The 17,948-nt window shown below is 38.8% G+C and overlaps 1 protein-coding gene across 1 annotated transcript in view; it reads right to left on the bottom strand.

Moving 5' to 3' along the window:
• Positions 1 to 334: 334 nt before the first annotated feature.
• The window catches only part of calcrla (calcitonin receptor-like a), a 68,729-nt gene continuing 51,115 nt past the window's right edge, over positions 335 to 17,948 (bottom strand). Inside the window, exons 4-13 of the mRNA XM_036577560.1 lie at positions 17,189 to 17,302; positions 14,850 to 14,962; positions 12,535 to 12,626; positions 12,309 to 12,435; positions 12,042 to 12,195; positions 11,077 to 11,137; positions 9,985 to 10,051; positions 9,364 to 9,582; positions 5,940 to 5,981; positions 335 to 3,369 (exon numbers count right to left, since the gene is read on the bottom strand). Coding sequence (XP_036433453.1) covers positions 3,151 to 3,369; positions 5,940 to 5,981; positions 9,364 to 9,582; positions 9,985 to 10,051; positions 11,077 to 11,137; positions 12,042 to 12,195; positions 12,309 to 12,435; positions 12,535 to 12,626; positions 14,850 to 14,962; positions 17,189 to 17,302 — 1,208 coding nt within the window. The 3' untranslated portion in view covers positions 335 to 3,150. The remainder of the gene's footprint in view (positions 3,370 to 5,939; positions 5,982 to 9,363; positions 9,583 to 9,984; positions 10,052 to 11,076; positions 11,138 to 12,041; positions 12,196 to 12,308; positions 12,436 to 12,534; positions 12,627 to 14,849; positions 14,963 to 17,188; positions 17,303 to 17,948) is intronic.

The following is a 17,948-nucleotide window of genomic DNA, read 5'->3' as shown; positions in this document are numbered from 1 at the left end:
TTCTTTGAAAAACTGAAAGCAAGTCTTCGGAAAGGAATGGAAGCTGTAATAAAGAGTCACAAACTAAACACTGAAATAATGCTGAAAAATGTATAATTTGTACTTAATGACCGTTTTGACTGGAAATAAAATAAATACACTGCACTGTAAATGAAGGTTGATTATTAGCTATTTAACATTATATTCTGTTATTGTGAAAGTTGAAATACTAGCAGGAGTGTATTGCAATGTTTAGGCTAAATAACGGTGCCTTAATATGAGGCTTATGAGTGCTAAGAAATATAGATTGATCAAATGTAATAGCCAATTAGCTCTGCATGTACATGTGGTGTTGAAAATAATAGAAAATACTTACGCTCATTGGCCATTTTGTCAGATACAGCTACCCTGTAGGTGCACTTTGTCAGTTTACAGTTACCGAGTGTAGCCCATCTATTGCTGCACACTATCACCCCCACTGTACCCCATCCTTGAACAGGAAAAGACCTCCATAGCAACACTGTTGACCAGATATTATTTGAGTGGTGACGCTGACATGGTAGTGGCGTGCCTGACACACTCATGGTATGACAGTAGCAGTGTTGCTGGAGTTTTGTGGACACTGGGAGAGGAGCCAAGACCGTCCTTGTCAAGTCCAAGATAAACCCAAGACTGTGACTAGTTAAGATCGAGTCAAGAGTCTTCCAGTCCAATATTACTTAATTTGAACTATGTAATTGTATACTTAAATAAACAGAAATGTAATGAACTACAATCCTTCAGCAAATGCAAATCATAATAAATGATCTCCACTCACAAACATAACTGTGGTATAGACTGACGGTTTAGAATACGGCTCTAATGGTCCTTTTCTAAATTTAGTCCGATTTTAGGGATGTTGTCTCAGTTTTTGAGAGGATGATCGTGCATCAGCTCCCTGAGTTTCCTGCCATTCAGTGCCTGCTTGGAATTAATCCAACCAGTGCCAATGCTAATCAGCTAAATCAAACACAAATAGATGCACTAATTTGGTGTTGGGCTGCTTGAGTGAGAGTCAGTGAGTCAGAGAAAAAAGAAAAACTAATAAGTATATCTTTGATTGTATTTAATTGAAATAGAAAAAAATCTCAAAAACTGGCTGTCACGCCTCAGGCGGACTCAGACTACATTTCCCACAATGCATTAGGAGATCATGTGACTGAGCAACGTCCCTCGGGCGCAGAGTCCAGAACGGACTCCATTGCCCACAATCCCTCGGGAGATCATATGACTTTGGATGGTCGTGCACGCACCTATCAGTGCTCACAATCACCTGAGTACTAAATACATGCACCTGTGTTTGTTGTCATATGACTCATCTAGGATAGTTTATAAGCCCAGGCTTTAGTCTTAGTCGTTGCGAGGTATTGTTTCTATTTGAACTTGCTGACCGTTTCTATGATCTATGATATGTTTAACTGACCTTGATTTTTGCCTGTCCCTTCTTGTACCTTTGCTGACTGTTTTTGGATCTGTGTTTTGACTTTCTGGCCTGGTTTTTGATGACGATATCTGATCACTCCCTTGGTTTTGTTTGCTTTTGGTTATGATCACTTCGGTGATATTTTGCTGCTTTCTGGTTACGACCCACGCATGTTTTTTGACCACGCCTTTGTCCAACGTGAATAAAGCCCTGTTTACATTTTTCATCCGCGAGCGTCTGAATTCTGTTGCATCGTCACACTGGCGTCAATCAAAACTGGTGGTAGACGGCCACCAAAAACGTGGGATGATTAAAGGAGAGCTTTGACTGTCGTTTTTATTTCATTTAAAAAACAAGGATGCAACTCTGTGTTCATCCTACATCAAAAGAGTACCAGACGAATTACATTTTGTAATATTTTCACTGCTGTTTTTGTGAGCAGTTAGAAATCTGTGGGGCAGTACGGCTGTTTTTGGTCGAGACCAGAGACTAAATTTGGTGAGACCAGTTGCCAAGACCAAGACGAGACTGATTACAATTACTACTTACAAGGCAAGTCCCAGACAGTTGACAACATGGACTCAAGTCCAAGACCAGACTCGACCACAACAGCACTGACTCATCTACTTTTTCCAGGCACAGATTGTTAGTCATCCTCTAGTCCTTCATCAGTTTCCTTCAGTTTCTGACCACAGGACCACTGCAGACCCACCAACTGAATTACACCTGCTCAGTGGTGGTCCTATGGTGGTCCTTTTCCAATGAAGAATGGGGTAGAGGGTCGTTAATACCAACAGATGGCCTACAGTCAGTAACTGTAAACCTGTATATTGCACCTATATGGCAAGTGTCTCTGATAAAATAGCCATTAAGTATTTTATATGATGTTTCCATTATTCTGTACACTTCCTGTATCTTCGTTGTCAAAAACAACAATATTGTGACTTCCATTAAGATCAACACTCAATTTTATATGCTTATATGTACAACTCAGCTATAGGTGTATGTTTGGTGTGGATGCTTCAACTGAACACATTCTGAAATGCTAGGACACATCATGTTAAAGATGTTAGCATCATTCACTGTTATTGAGATTTGAGTTGAATTGTTATCTTTGACTGTTTTGACTAAAAAGTACCACAGATCTGACATATGTACACTGTAAAATAACTCATAGAAGACAATAATGTAATTTACAGTACTATGCTGAACTCTGAACACAACATGACATTTTTTCTGTACAACAGATTCAATAAAAACGGAACATTTTGCATCGTTGTGTACAGCGCATGTCAGCATAGCATACTGTTGGCAGTAAAAATTCACAATTATCACAATCACCGATATTCCGACCTGGCAAATATCGAGTCATATTATCATAATTTCTTGATGCCCATTACCAAGTTATAAACGATTAAAATGTGTGCCTTGAATGTCTTTAAAAAGCAGCCAGGCGACTTCAAATACTGTACAGAGTCCAAATGAAGAGCACGTTTTTTTTTTTTTGTTCTGTTTTTTTACCTGTTGAGGGCCGTGGGGTGAGTAGGGGGGCACTGTGTCCACTTACTGGCGTCCGCTGTGTAAGGTAATAAGGTAGTTTTCAGTGTGATAACAAAGGAACACTTTTCTCTCCTTTCTTCCTCCAGAGTGCCTAGTAAACGTTGAAGTCTAGTCATGTGACACTCGCCATGGTAACGGTGTGGCCATGTTCAGGTGAAGGAGCTCTCTGATTTGCAGGCGGCGTTGTCGGCCTCGTGGTAGCTTTTGCCGTTTAAGTGTTCGCTGTGGCTGTCGATGCTGTAGCAGCCCTGCACTTCTGTGATGGAGGAGGCCGTGTAGGAGGCGGATCTCAGCGCCTCTGAATGGGAGAGTGCGCTGCCAAACTGGAGGCGGTACTGGTTCCAGTGCCTCCTCAACACACCCTGCACCTGCACCAGCAAAGGTTAGCGTCAGTTATCACTCTAGTTTACAAAAGAGCCACACAAAAATCAGTGTGCTTACATGCACTTAATAATCCGATAACTGCAGAAAGTCAGATTTTATCAGTAATCCGATCAACGCGTTTACATGCACTTGAGTAATCGGATAATGGGGAAACTCCGGGTCTACATGAGTCAGACAGTAATTGGCTTTCTGCCTTGTAACCAGCCAATAAACTCACAGCAGAAGACGTGACGTAAATGTAAAACTCAGACTTCATGCCGCGACTTTTTTTTTAAAACGTTGTGCCACTTTACCTGAAAATATGAACTTACATCATCTAGAAAATGAAGAATATTTAAATCTTTCATTGTGTCAAGCATGTGTTTGGTTTCAGAATCGCTTCAAAAGTGCTTTGCTGCATCTCACAGCGGCGCTGCTCGCTTATTTCCAGTACCGCCGTCTGTTACCACACATGCGCAGACAGAGACATCCGAAAGAAATCAGAGTAAGAGTTCACATACACTGAGAAATCTGATTACTGATCTAGAAATCAGAGTGCGCAGTTTACATGACCTTTTGAATATTCAGACAACTGAAGAAATCCTATTATGACTGGATTATTGAGTACATGTAAACACACTTTCATAGGGCCATAAAGATAACGTGTGGGGGGGGAGAAGGAGGGGCCATCCTACCCACCCAGAGAGAGCAAGGCCAACTGTGCTCTCTCGGACTCCCAGCTACGGATGGCTGTAGCATCACCAGGGATCGAACTCGCCATCTCCTGGTGATAGGGCCAACGCTTAGACGGTTGCGCCACTCGGGAGCCCCCGTCAGTGACATTCCTAAACCAATGAAATGTCTCGTGAAGGCAGAGCTCAAAGTAGGGGGGCAATGGTGTGCATGCCAGCATTGTCCAATGACCAACAAGCCTGTCGTTACTCCATGGATGTGATGGAAGTTAGCTTGGCTGAAAAAGCCCCCAAAACTCCAATTAAGCATGTAGATGTGCAGTAAAAATAAACATCATGTCTGATACAGGGGTGAGGGGGGGTCACCGTGTCCACTTACTGTCCAGTTACTTGTTTTTAGCTGCATGAAAAACCATTTAAAAGATGTCATACAGTGTCAGGAGCAGTGAAAAAGCAGACAACAAAGATGATTTGGCTGATGGGCTACATTTGGAGTAAGGAGGAAACTGTGTACATTTTCTATAAGGTAACTGCCGGTTAAACATGACCTATTTTCTTCAAGAATGGCCCATGTACTACAGCCCAACTGACATACTGTATGTCTGATATTAAGGTTTCCACATGAGTGGAAAACATAATGAAAAAGTCATTTTTAATGGTTAAATAGGTCATTTTAAACCATAAAACTGGCTAATTCTTTTTCGAGTACTGGATTTTTTAAGGGCTTCCAATTGACATAACTGTGCTTCAAAGTGGTGGTGTTATGAGGGAAGACTGATTGAGGGAGGGGGGGGCAACTCTGACAACTTGGGCTGGAGTTCTTTGCTGCTTCTGCCTGTAGCAAGAAGGCCAGACCCTCTCATAGCTGTAGTAGGACTGATGTAGGACTGAGAAACAGGGAGGAGATGGGGTGGCGGTGGGGATTGTGAACTCTTCGTCACAGTAATGGAAGGCGAGGTTGTGAATTTAGAGGGCTCTAGATTGGAAGAAGGATGGGTTTCAGGCATGTTCCTCTCCCCAAACTTCAGTTACAACATAACTGCATTAAAAGTTTGCGCTATCATAAGGAGATCACAAGTTCAAGTCCAAGTCATCTGTGGCTGAGAGTTCAAGACAGCATAATTGTCCTCTCTCTCTTTGCGTAGCCAGCTATATGGTTTCTAACACTGCATGCCATACTGTGATACAGTACTGTTATCTAGAAAAACTGACAAAAGTACAGACAAAATGTAGGCTTCACAGTGTTTTCTGCTTCTCTTTTCAGCTAAACAACATATTTTCTTCATAGATAACAGCATATCATGCAAAAAAAGCAAACTGCAGACACCAGACATGTCTTAGTTGATCAACTGCATTAAGGGTAAAAGGCAATTTGTGCAAATTTGATCTATTCCTTGAGGCTAATTGCTTCAGTCTAGCAGAATACAAAGACAAATCACACCATCATCTTCTTCCCACTCTTTAATGACATGCTCTCTCGCAACCCATCCGGCCTAACCAGCATTCCAGCTGTCACATATCCGCCTCGGCTCTGGTAATTAGTGTATTAACTCCTGACCCGGTGGCGTTTTCCAGGATGTATCTACTCAAGCCTTCATGCAGTGCTCATAAAGCAGCTACTTACAAAACCAAAGAGCTAATTTGGACTCGGTTCCTCAGCAGCACGATTCACAAATTTGTGTACGAGGACGTCAGCCAGCATCTTTAATTATCCAGAGCCTGAACTCAAGCCTGAAGGGAGGACTACGAGATGTACAAATGATACTCTGGGGACCTGATTCTGTGTCTGACCTTATGTTGGAAAGGGAAAGGATGCGGTACAGACTCTGGGTCTGCACAGATAAACAGGAAAGCTGCATTTTGCCGCAGTGAAGTAGGCTTACCTCTCCGTTGAAAAAGCAGAAGATAGTGGCCACCAGCAGCCCCTGAAACACAGGAAAAGCATGTCAGTTCCAAGAGAAAATAATCACATCAGAGTTTTACCCCCAGCACACTTCGTCTCCTCGCTAACCAGCTCCAGTCTTCTGATCTCTCCAACGTTTTCATGCGTATTGGCAGCGAGGCGCTTAATATGCATATCAAATCACTGCAGACAACAAGCTTGTTCTGTTGCATTATGCACTGAGTGGATTGAGCCTGGCCTGGCGGCACCTAACTGTCCAAAACATTCATGGCATTCTTCGCAATATACATCATGCTATAATTTCCTTCCTGCCAATCAGCCACGGGCTATAAAATACACCCCAGAGACACACTTTCCAAACATAACGACCTGAACTTAGTCAGGTCAAGCCTTCTCTCAGGCTGTGCATATTTGGAAGTGTTTTGCTCTCGCCCTTTGAACAAGCTGTGGAACGGACTGTAGGTGTTATTTTGACATTTACAGCAATTTACTGCCTTTAACCTGCTATTAAAGCAAAAATATGTTTTTTTTTCAGTTAACATGCATAAAGGTTCTTGGATAACTGAATTTTTCTTGCATACTATGTAGTAAAATAGTAAAACATACTATGCAAACACTGTTACAAAATGTACTGTTCACTCTCCAGGGGTGTCAAACTGAACCATTAAAAGGGCCATATTTGAAAATCTCAACAAATCTGTGTGCCAGAGAATGCCTGGGTTTTTATTTACAACCTCATTTCCAAAACAGTTAAGACTCTGTGCCAAATATAAAAAAAAAACAGAAATCAATGATGTACAAATAATTTAAACTCTACATTTAATTGAAAATAGTACAAAGATAATATATCAAATGTTAAAACTGAGAAATTTTCTTGTATTTTGAAAAAAAATATGCCCACTTTTTAATTTGATGCCAGCAACACATTTAAAAAAAGTTGGGAAGGGGCAACAAAAGACTGGAAAAGTTGTGTAATAATAATACAAACTGGTGGAGCATCTCACAAATAATTAGGTTAACGGGTAACAGGTCAGTAACATGACTGGGTATAAAAAGAGCATCTCAGAGAGGCTGAGTCTTTCAGAAGTAAAGATGAGGAGGGGTTCACCCCTCTCTGAAAGACTGCATGGGTAAATAGTGCAACAATTCAAGAACATGGTGATTTCATCATCTACAGTACATAATACCATTAAAAGATTCAGAGAATTCAGACAAATCTCTGTATGCAAGGGACAAGGCTGAAAACCAATATTGGCTGGCTGTGATCTTCAGGCCCTCAGTGGCAGCACTACATCAAAAACAAGACCTGCTTCTACAGTGGAAATCACTACATGAGCTCAGGAACACATCTTAAAATCACTGTCTGTGAACTCAGTTCATTGCTGCATCCACCAATGCAAGTTAAAACAAGATCCAGAAACACCACCTCCTTCTCTGGGCCCAAGCTCATTTAAAATGGACTGAGGTGAAGTGGAAAAGTGTCCCGTGGTCCGACAAATCAAAAATTGAAATTCGTTTTGGAAATCATGGACACTGCATCCTCCAGGCTAAAGAAGGGAGGGGAAACCCAGCTTGTCAGCACACAGTTCAAAGGCCAGCATCTGTAATGGTATAGGGGTGCATTAGTGCACTTGGCATGGGTGACTTGCGCATTTGTGAAGATACCATTAATGCTGAATGATATATACAGATTTTGGAGTGACATATGCTGCCATCCAGACGACGTCTTTTTCAGGGAAGGCCTTGATTATTTCAGCAAGACGATGCCAAACCACAGTTTGCATGTATTACAACAGCATGGCCCCACAGTAAAAGAGTCTGGGTGGTAAACTGGCCTGCCTGCAGTCCAGACCTGTCATCCATTGAAAACATGTGGCACATTATAAAATGAAAAATATGATAAAGGAGACCCTGAACCGTTGAGCAGCTGAAATCCTATATCAAGCAAGAATGGAAAAACATATCACTTTCTAAACTACAGCAGTGTCTCCTCAGTTCCCAAACGCTTACAGATCGTTGTTAAAAGAAGAGGTGATGAAACACAGTGGTAAACATGCACCCGTAACAACTTTTTTCAAATGTGTTGCTGACATCAAATTCAAAATGGGCGTATATTTTTCAAAAAACAATAAAATTTCAGTTTCAACATTTGTTATATTGTCTTTGTACTATTTTCAATCAAATTTAGTATTTAAATGATTTGAACATCGTTGCTTTCTGTTTTTATTTACAATTTGCCCTGTGTCCTAACTTTGGAAATGAAGTTTGAAATAATATTTTGCTATAACCTGAACTGGCCATTCAAAATACGCCAAAATGTCGACATCAAAATATAGGCACTTTCAGTAGACCATGTAATATTAAAATAATAATTAATGTAATAATAAAAAATCTAACAAAAGCACACAAATGTTTTGTACTTAACCGAACAAGGAAAGTTTGTCATCTTGCTAGCTAACTATGCCCAGCATAGCATCACCAGCAGAGCAGTGCCACCTGGGACAGTGGGGGAGTTAAAAGCACAACCTGGTATGTCCAGTCAGTCCCGGGATTCAAACCTGTGACCTTCCAGTTGCTGCCTCATCTCTCTTAACAACAGGCTACAGGCCACCCTAAATGCTATAAGTGGAAGCCTCTCTGTTGACGGCTGTGCTTCTTTGTTACTACTTCTTAATGTTACTTCGGTAACACTTTCTATGAATGTCACGTTTGTAAGCATCTATAAACACATTTATAACATGTTATAATGCATTCATAAGGCATTATAAACATGGTTATAAATATTTATAAAAAAGAATTACACTGAATAACATTTTATAGCCATATTTATTATACATTATGAACTGTTAATATAATGCAGTATAAATAGTGTTAATAACATGTTATAATGTCAGTGCCAAAGAAGTCAGTCCCAGCTTGGAGAGTGTAAAGCAAAGACAAATACCAAGCTAACGGTGGTGAACATTACCTTTCCCACACTGGGTAAAACACTGATGGCAGCACTAGTTTAAACTCTGACATTTGAAGCCTGTAATGTGCTTTATTGTGTATGTTTTAGTGTTTCAGTAAATTCTTCAGTAAATACTTCAACTTGAAGCCTCACTCTGAACACTGGAGGAGGCTTTAGTACAGTACGCTTCACTTTACTTAGAGTGGAAAAATATGACTTATGAGCTCTTATAATTTGTTATGAACAGTACTTATAATGTATTATGTTAACAATTCATAATGCAAAATAAACATGGCTATAATGTATAATGCATTTTTAAAAATATTTATAGCTATGTTTATAATGTCTTAGGCATGCATTATAACATGTTATGAATGCGTTTATAGATGCTTACAAAGGTGACATTCATAGAAAGTGTTACCGTTACTTTTTTATGTATGCACTTTACACTTACCTGATAATGCATTAAGATGTTCATGACGTAATCATATATCTCAGAGGTAATGCGTCCTCCGGGTTTATACGGCAGGAGAACGTATTGGATTCCCAGGAGGGGGACCAGAATGAGGGTGGCACGCACAGCCTTCATGTACAGACTGGACTCAGCCTGATGGGTCACTTTGAGCTTGGTGATGAGGACACGCACGATGTTCAGCAGGAAAAACAGATTCACCTGATGTGACAGGTGACAAAAGGAGGAAGTGAAGAACAGTGGCAGCTGTTAGTACCTTTAACTGGACTGGATAACACTGTAAGACCTCATTTGTCTCAATTTGTGACACTGTCACATATCAGGGAAGGCAACCAGTAAAAGTAATATCATGTTATACGTGATTTATTCGTACAAATAAAACTGATAAAGCAAACAAGGTCAATAACTCACATTCCTCATATTCACACAATTTGCCAAATATTACATTTAAATGGCAAAAATATAAGAAGGGTTCTTCTAAGGCTTATGATAAATGGATCTGACAGGCACCACAAGCATTCAAACATGGCTTTTTCTTGTTGTGCGCACAAAAGAATTAATGACAGGGAACAAACTAGAAAAAAGGGCTTCCAGATTGCTTACCACCAAAGCCGCGCAGATAGGGCCGTGAATAATGTACAGCAAAGACGTGTTTGAACTGATCCAGCAGCTACGTATTAAAGAGGGAAAAGATTAGCATTAGCAGGTCTTTTTTTAAGACACAAGTCTTTTTTACTAGTGTCATTATTTTAGGCAGTAATTAGTTTAATTCCATTGGATTATAGCAAGCTGCTTATTTCAGGAGAGCACAGGGAATCATTGGTTTATAAACTGTAGAGCTTTATAAGGGCTTTAAATCACAGAAAATGCAGTAAGTCAGGAAGTAAGAGCGCTGATCTAGGATGAGCTGTACCACATCCTTAACGTTGAGTGCTTTTACATGCACTGAATAATGCGATAACTGCAGAAAATCAGATTTTGTCTTTAATCCGATCAATGCATTTACATGCACTTGAGTAATCAGATTATGGGAAACTTCAGGTCTACATGAGTCAGGCAGTAATCAGATTTCTGCTTTGCAGCCGATAAACTCACAGAAGGGGGTGTGCCGTAAATGTAATGTAAAAGTCAAACTTCTGCTTTTTCTAAAAACGTCGCACCACTTTCCTATAAATATGAACATACATCATCTAGAAGATTAACAACATTTAAATCCTTCATTTTGTCAAGCAGTTGGTTTCACTCCAAAAGTGCTTTGCTGCGTCTTGCTGCGACGCTGCACGCTTATTTCCGGTACCGCCGTCTGTTTCGCACATGCTTAGACTGAGAAATCCGAAAGAAATCAGAGTAAGAGTTTACATGCACTGAGAAATCTGATTACTGAGCTAAAATCCAGCTCTCTTTATCAGATTTTTTAAATCAGATTTCTAGACCTAAGAAATCGCAGTGTGCTGTTAACATGACCATTTGAATAATCAGATAACTGCAGAAATCAGATTATGATGGGATTATTGACTACATGTAAACACACTCATTAATCTTATTAGAATATAAATAAGTGATTTTTCAACAGCAGTCTTATTGTGATCCATACGCTAGAGTTCATAAATTGTAATGATTTGAGCCTGTTCAGCTTGCTATTTTTGCATCTGTTTCAGAGAAGTGGAGTAGCTATAAACACTGAAGAATACTCACTTGTCGTTGTAGTAATAGCTTCTGGCTATGGCGTGTATTGTAGCTGGTATCAGTGGGAAACCTACACGAAACAAGATAATCAAAAGAAAAATGATTTCGAAAAGTCATATTAACCCTTAGACGTCGCAAAGTGCAGATCCTGATCTTTCATGATCTCTTCGTACCACATTTGTGTATTAATTACATTTGTCTTCTTTGATCTGATTTGACTTGTTCCATTTACAAGTAGTGCATTTTGTTATACCCATGTGAGTGGACAAAATAAGTCTTCAATAACTCAATAACATTATTTTCAAGTGAATGCAGAATATCATGATCTTACGCAAAGTGAACACAGTATCCACTATTTATCATTGACGTGCAGTGAGAGCAACAATGTCTGCATGTTCCAATCAATGAGTGTATATGTAGTATGTATATATATATATATATATATATATATATATATATATATATATATATATATATATATACACATACATACACATATCATACATACAGTCAATGGTTTAACTCCTCTCATTCATACAGCTTCTGGATTTTTGTTACAGTGGAGGCTCTGGAGCTCCACTTTACTGCAGCTGTTGTTAGTTTGCTGCTCGTTGATTTATCCCTAGGATGTCCAGTGTAGTCTGCTAAACTGCCAACTGTGTGTTTTGCTTATAAATTATATTTTAGACTTGATGTACTTTGGTGTTTATGGCACTGCAGTAGCTGGAAATGACTTTTATCAGTATAGCCATCAAGGAAACTTGCAATTTAAAAGCTATATTTGAATAAGAGGGCTACAATTGCAGAGTCATGGCAGCTAGGTTCCAGCCTGCGCTGTTAGGGAATCAAACTAAGAAAATTTATCAATGGCATTAGGAAATTGTGGCATTAATAAGGCAACATTAACTTTGACAGCACTAAATTTAGTAATAAAAAATCTAATAATAGTAATAATAATAATAATAAGAACCTACCCCATCCCAGAAGATAGTACCACATTAAATGCTGCTTCTCTGCAAACACAGCCACAACGATGAGGGTATGCAAGTAGATCCCCTCACACAGCATCCAGAAATAGTTGCATCCAAACAGATACAGATGGATGAACTGCGAAACTTTACAGCTGGTCTGAATGGGAAAAGATTTCCAAAAGAGAGCTGTCAACACATTTCTTATGACGCAAACCCCAGCTCAAGTTCACTTGTAGACTGAGCGAAGGCATTAGGCCCGTATGTTCTTACTGGATTCCGCTGCACTAACTCCTGGTTGTTTGCCACGGCCGTCAACCAGATGATGGTGATAATGGAGTTCAAGACGAAAGAGAAAAAAAGGTTTTTGTGCAGGGTTATCCTCTGGCAGCTCAGACTCCTGCGGGGAATAGGTAGAGTTGTAATAAACGTCAACAGGACATCAGTTCTGAAGTTACAGTTTGCTCTTCTGCTGATTTTAAGAGGGCTTAGCACTTACTTAAAATGGAAGAATATCCCGAGTGAAATAAACAAGGAGATCAGGGACAGTCCGTGTCCTATTAAGGCCAAGTAGAGCTGGTTCATTGCAGTCTGTAAGAGAGAGGTAGAAAAAAAAACAAAAAAAAAACGGATGTTTACTCATGTTATAAACAATTTCCTCTGTGCTTTCATGTGACTACTGCTTCACGTAAACAGCCGCTCAGACAACTGCTGTTACGAGCATGATTTTTATCACAGATTCAGCTCAGAAATGAACTGTAAGCAAGCAAAGCTGTAATGTCTTTTTTGGAGATTTTGGATGTGGCGTGGCACAGTGCATCTATTTATTTATTTGTTTGTTTATTTATTTATTTGTTTAAACAGAGCAGCAGCTTATTTCTACACACTAAAAAGATGTGTGTCTGGGTTCCACATGAATAAAATATAGTACACTGACACAGTTGAAGTCTTTCATTTATATTTGGTGATAACTATACTATATTTTATTAATGCAGAACCAATGTATACATACTAATGTTAACATTAATTATTTTTCAGTGCACCACAAATGTTTTTCATCCACTCAAAACAGTATGAAAAATGTGCGACACTGAAACATTCTGCATAATGTTGGTTGAGCTTTCACTGTAGACCAGGGGTCGGCAACATGCAGCTCTTTAACTGCCCTGTTGTGGCTCCACAGCAGAATTAGATTTGTAGGTAAAAATAAAATAATCCTCCTTTACAGTAAAATAAAGCTCTGCTGATCGTTCAACTCAGTTTAACAATAAATGGTCTTAAACACTGGAGTTAATGTAGAACTGCTAATTCACACTTTAACCCTGAAGGTTGGTGCAAAGACTGCTGGTCACCATAGCAACACAGACAACAATCTCGCCTAGCTAGTAGCTAACAAAAAAGCAAAGAGAAAGATTTAAGATGAACATCGATGATTTAGAGACTAATGGGCTTATTTGCATTTATAATCACTCCAGCTGGTTTCCTGACACGTTTAATCTGCAACGAGAAACTGACAAACACTAAAAAGTCTCCAAGCTGAATTCGTTTTGTTCGCCAGCTTCCTGTTCAAATTTTCCGGTTCCACCTTTAATTGTGCAGCAGTTACATTCCGGCACCTCAGGCACCATTTAAGGTGGAACGGGAAGATTCGAACAAGAAGCTGCGAATGAGAATTGACTTCAGCCTCGTGAAAAGCTGAACAGTGACAGACATTTTACAAGAAAATATTCTACTTTTGTGGAAAAGTTTCCTGCCAGAGATGAGAGAAAAGTAAGTCTGCATTTTTGTTTTTAGCCTATATTAGCACATTCGCATGTACTGAGACATATTTACAGCCCAGATGGTAAAACATTACTTCAATAAAATGGACATAAATATTGTGGCTCCCAAGGTGGTTAGATTTTTGTTGAAAGGACAAGATGGGTCTTCTTAACATTTGGGCAGACGCTCTATAGATATGTGCCTTGTGTTTAACTACACTACCATTCAAAATGACAGCTTTCAATAATTATAAAACCAATTTGTTGCAGGTGCATGTATCGAATGATTCTATTATGATGGTACTACTTCATAGGCTTCAACTAATTTGCAGGAAGTTGTAGAAAAATTAAGATATTTTATATCCGGAATGATGAGAAGAGCTTTATATGATTGTAAAAAAGCTGTTTAACATCAAAAATTAGGTCACATTAAAATCCAGAATGCCTTGCACTTTAAAGTGGTGATTAAATGTCAAGTACAAAAAATATATCGAGGAATTAGTGGAAATAGATAATTACAACAAATTAAAAAAAAAAAGAAATACTGAATGTCATAAAAACACGTCTGATAGTAATTCATCCTCGACTGTCCTGAATAAAATAACAGCAGTTATTAACATGATAATTGATTGCAAACTCTCGACAACACTTCAACATTTAACTATCTATTAAATGCAACTGAATTGACTAAGCCTAATCTTAACTTCAACCCAAAACCTACACCTAATCCTAAACCTGAGCCTAACCGTAAGACTAATAATCAGCTGAATTTCACCAGATAGTCTGTTAACAAAATAAACTGTGGCCCTTTATTCTCCTCCACTTGTTCCAACATATTGGTTGTTCTGTTCATGAGCGAGTTTATGAGTTTATGTATTGCCTCAATAGAAGCAAGTACTGATGGGATGTGAGGCCAAATGTATTACCAATGTGAATATTTTATTTACTAAAATCTATCAAAGCAAATAAGCCAAATTTATCTTTAGAGGCACTCTATGTGATTCAGATGTATTCTTAATAGCCCTGCGGGTCTTGTTGCTGTTGCTGGACGTACCATTCTGCCTTCATTAGTGCGCTCGTTACATCTGGTGTAATTCGTCCATGTCCGGTTGCTCTCAGGATGCAAAAACCACTGGCCATTCTCCATGCAGATCTTAGTGACCATCTCTGTTAAAAGAATGAACAGTGAATGCAAACCCTTTTATACAGCCTCTCCTTTAATGACGTGATTTCTCAATGCGTTTGTTGCACTTTAATATGTAAAGAACACATTTTTGTGTTTTTTGAGCTTGAAAATATTTGAATATGAGGACACTTTCCCAGTTCAGTCACCTCTGATTATTGCCCTGATGAAACAAATCACAGAGCACTTTATTAGGATCACCTCTTTCTATCTACTCTCACTGTCTATTTTATCAGCTCTGCATACTTTGTTGCCCTGTTTTTCAATGGTCAGGACCCCACAGGACCACCACAGAGGTGGTATTATTTAGGTGGTGGATAATTCTCAGCATTGCAGTGACACTGATGTGGTGGTGGTGTGTTAGTGTGTGTTGCACTGGTAGAAGTGGATCAGACATGTCAGTGTCATTGCAGTGCTGAGAATGATCCACCACCCAAATAGTACCTGCTCTGTGGTGGTCCTGTTCTGGCCATTGAAGAAGGGTAAAAGGGGGGTAATAAAGTATGCAGAGAAACAGATGGACTACAGTCTGTAACTGTAGAACTACAAAGTGCTCCTATATGGTAAGTGGAGCTGATAAAATGGACAATGAGTGTAGAAACAAGGAGGTATTCTTTATAACGTACCTGGTTACTGTGTGTATATAAATAAAACCTCACAAAAGTTATAATGGGTTAGGCAGTTAGGCAATTAGGTATTAACTCTGACAGGCCACATTACTTTTAATGGCTTGCATTCAGGAACCAGTTGCGATGGCTTTTTGAAGAGCTGGAGCTTTTGCTTTTATCATTGTGAGGGATGTGAGCTGGAATGATAGGTCCTCTCCCACTTTCTCACTTGCTCGCTTTGAAAAAGCGCTATATGTGTAGCATTACGGACTCCAACAATAACTATTCTTTGGTTTCTTTTAGCCAGAGGTCAAAATTAAATTACGAATCCCACTTGAGCTAATCTTCAAAGTCAGGCATTTCATTTCCTTTTACTTAAAAACTCTTTTTTTAATCTCTTCTGCGTGAAACTGAGACAGAATGTCTTTTATCAAAAGCTTTAAAGCTATTTAGCCTTTAGCCATCACGGAGTTTGACAGAGAGAGTGAGAGAGAGAGAGAAAAAATGGAACGGGACGCTCCTGATTATATTATATGTTAAAAAATGCAAAGGTTTTGTTAGTATTAAGGAAATACGTATATATATATATATATATATTTGGGTGCATTTATCTTCAACACTCTGCTTAATCCAAGTGTCATCCGTGGTATGAAGAGCAGGTTTTGCCTAAATAATGAGTTGATAGTCTTCATTTCCCAAACTACTGATAAAAGCTTATACTGAAATTAGGCTAAGGCAATATCTTAAAATAACCAGCACTCTTCTTGTTTCTTCTTGTTGAAAAAGTAGGATTATCAATTATATTGACCCCTCCCCCTTGAACATATGCATACACACAGTCCATTACAGCTATTTTTCCACCTACTTTTTGATATCTTTGGATTATATGATTTTTTTTTGTTTTTCAATTTGACATTTTATCAGTGCTGTTTCTTTTCTTTACGTGGTGCACTCAAAGTTTTGTGCCAAGAGCTCCCCCTTGTGGAGAAATCAAACTGCTAAATGCGCTTGAGTAAATATGTGAGTTCCTCCACCACATCCACAACCTTTACATATAAAAAAAAAAACAAGCTATTTTGCTTTGTTGTAGATTTTTCACTTCAGAATTATGCCATAGATGACTGTTGAAAACCATTAAGTATGGTATAACTCATCTGAACCATTTGGACACTTAAGCTATACGGAAAGTACAGAGAATTTTTCTCAAATGGTGTCTCAGAGACGCTGGAAAATTTACTGTACCATAACCCAATGGCTTATTAATGGCCCATAAGAATCCATTGAGAATAAGACATTCATTACTTGTACATGTTATTTAATTAACCTAGCAAGCTGTGTAAAATTAGTTCATCATCAATGATGTCCGATTACATTAATCACCCATGCCCTATTTGAACTGTTTTGGTCCAAAGATGGTTTATTCCCAATGCAGCACTGCAAATATCGTCAAATATTTACACATGTAACAGTGTTTTCCTCAAAATAAACATGCATAATATTTGACACCATAAGTTCTTGCAAACCAACAACGAAAACCTGTTCATTCCTATTAAAAACTAGGATAAATCTAGGTGTGCCTAAAGCTACGTGTTGAATTTTCACCTGAAGGGTCAAAGTCGTGGAAGTAGTCTGGACAGTGCTGCTGAGTGGTGAACCCAGCATCCGTGTCATCCCAACACAGCCAGCCATCCCATGTCCTGTTGCACATTGGTCCAACTGGCAACCAGAAAAAAACAAATAGGCATTAGTGTAATTTAAGACAAATGGAGACCAATCCATTTCCTAACCCCCACCTGCACATTTTCTGTATTAGTAAGGAATCACAATGTAGAAGACCTCATCAGAGCAGTAATATCATCTTTCCATCACTTACTTAAGTTCACAAACCCCATTAATGACTGATTCATACAGTTGTTCTCATTACCTGCTTTACAATTAGTTGCATCTGGCTTGTGCACCTTTGAACCACTTAGTAATTCAGTTATCAATTGTAAGACTTAACATTCAGCAAACTACTATATATACATATATATATATATATATACACATTAGTTTGCAGAATGTTTAGAAAAGAAGCAGTATTCATATTCATATATGTATTCATATATATTCAAGCAGTATTAAAGCATTGAGGTCTATACATATATGTATAGAATATTATATTTTTCTCTACCTAAAAGGGTAAAAACTTGTCTCTGGAATCTATTTGGTGCTAAGTAAACACAGAATCGCTGTTTTCTTTCGCTCAACAACAACAAGGTTACAGCTACACTACTTCTAGCTTGGTCTACAGAAAAGTGGCTAAGGTATAAGCCAGGATTGGTTGACACCACGGGGATTTCCTGTGCAATGCATGTTGGTT

The sequence above is a fragment of the Colossoma macropomum genome, unplaced genomic scaffold (assembly GCF_904425465.1).
Source record: "Colossoma macropomum unplaced genomic scaffold, Colossoma_macropomum, whole genome shotgun sequence".
NCBI lineage: Eukaryota > Metazoa > Chordata > Actinopteri > Characiformes > Serrasalmidae > Colossoma > Colossoma macropomum.
The sequence above is the reverse complement of the archived record's forward strand: the minus strand, read 5'-3'. Positions and strand labels throughout refer to the sequence as shown.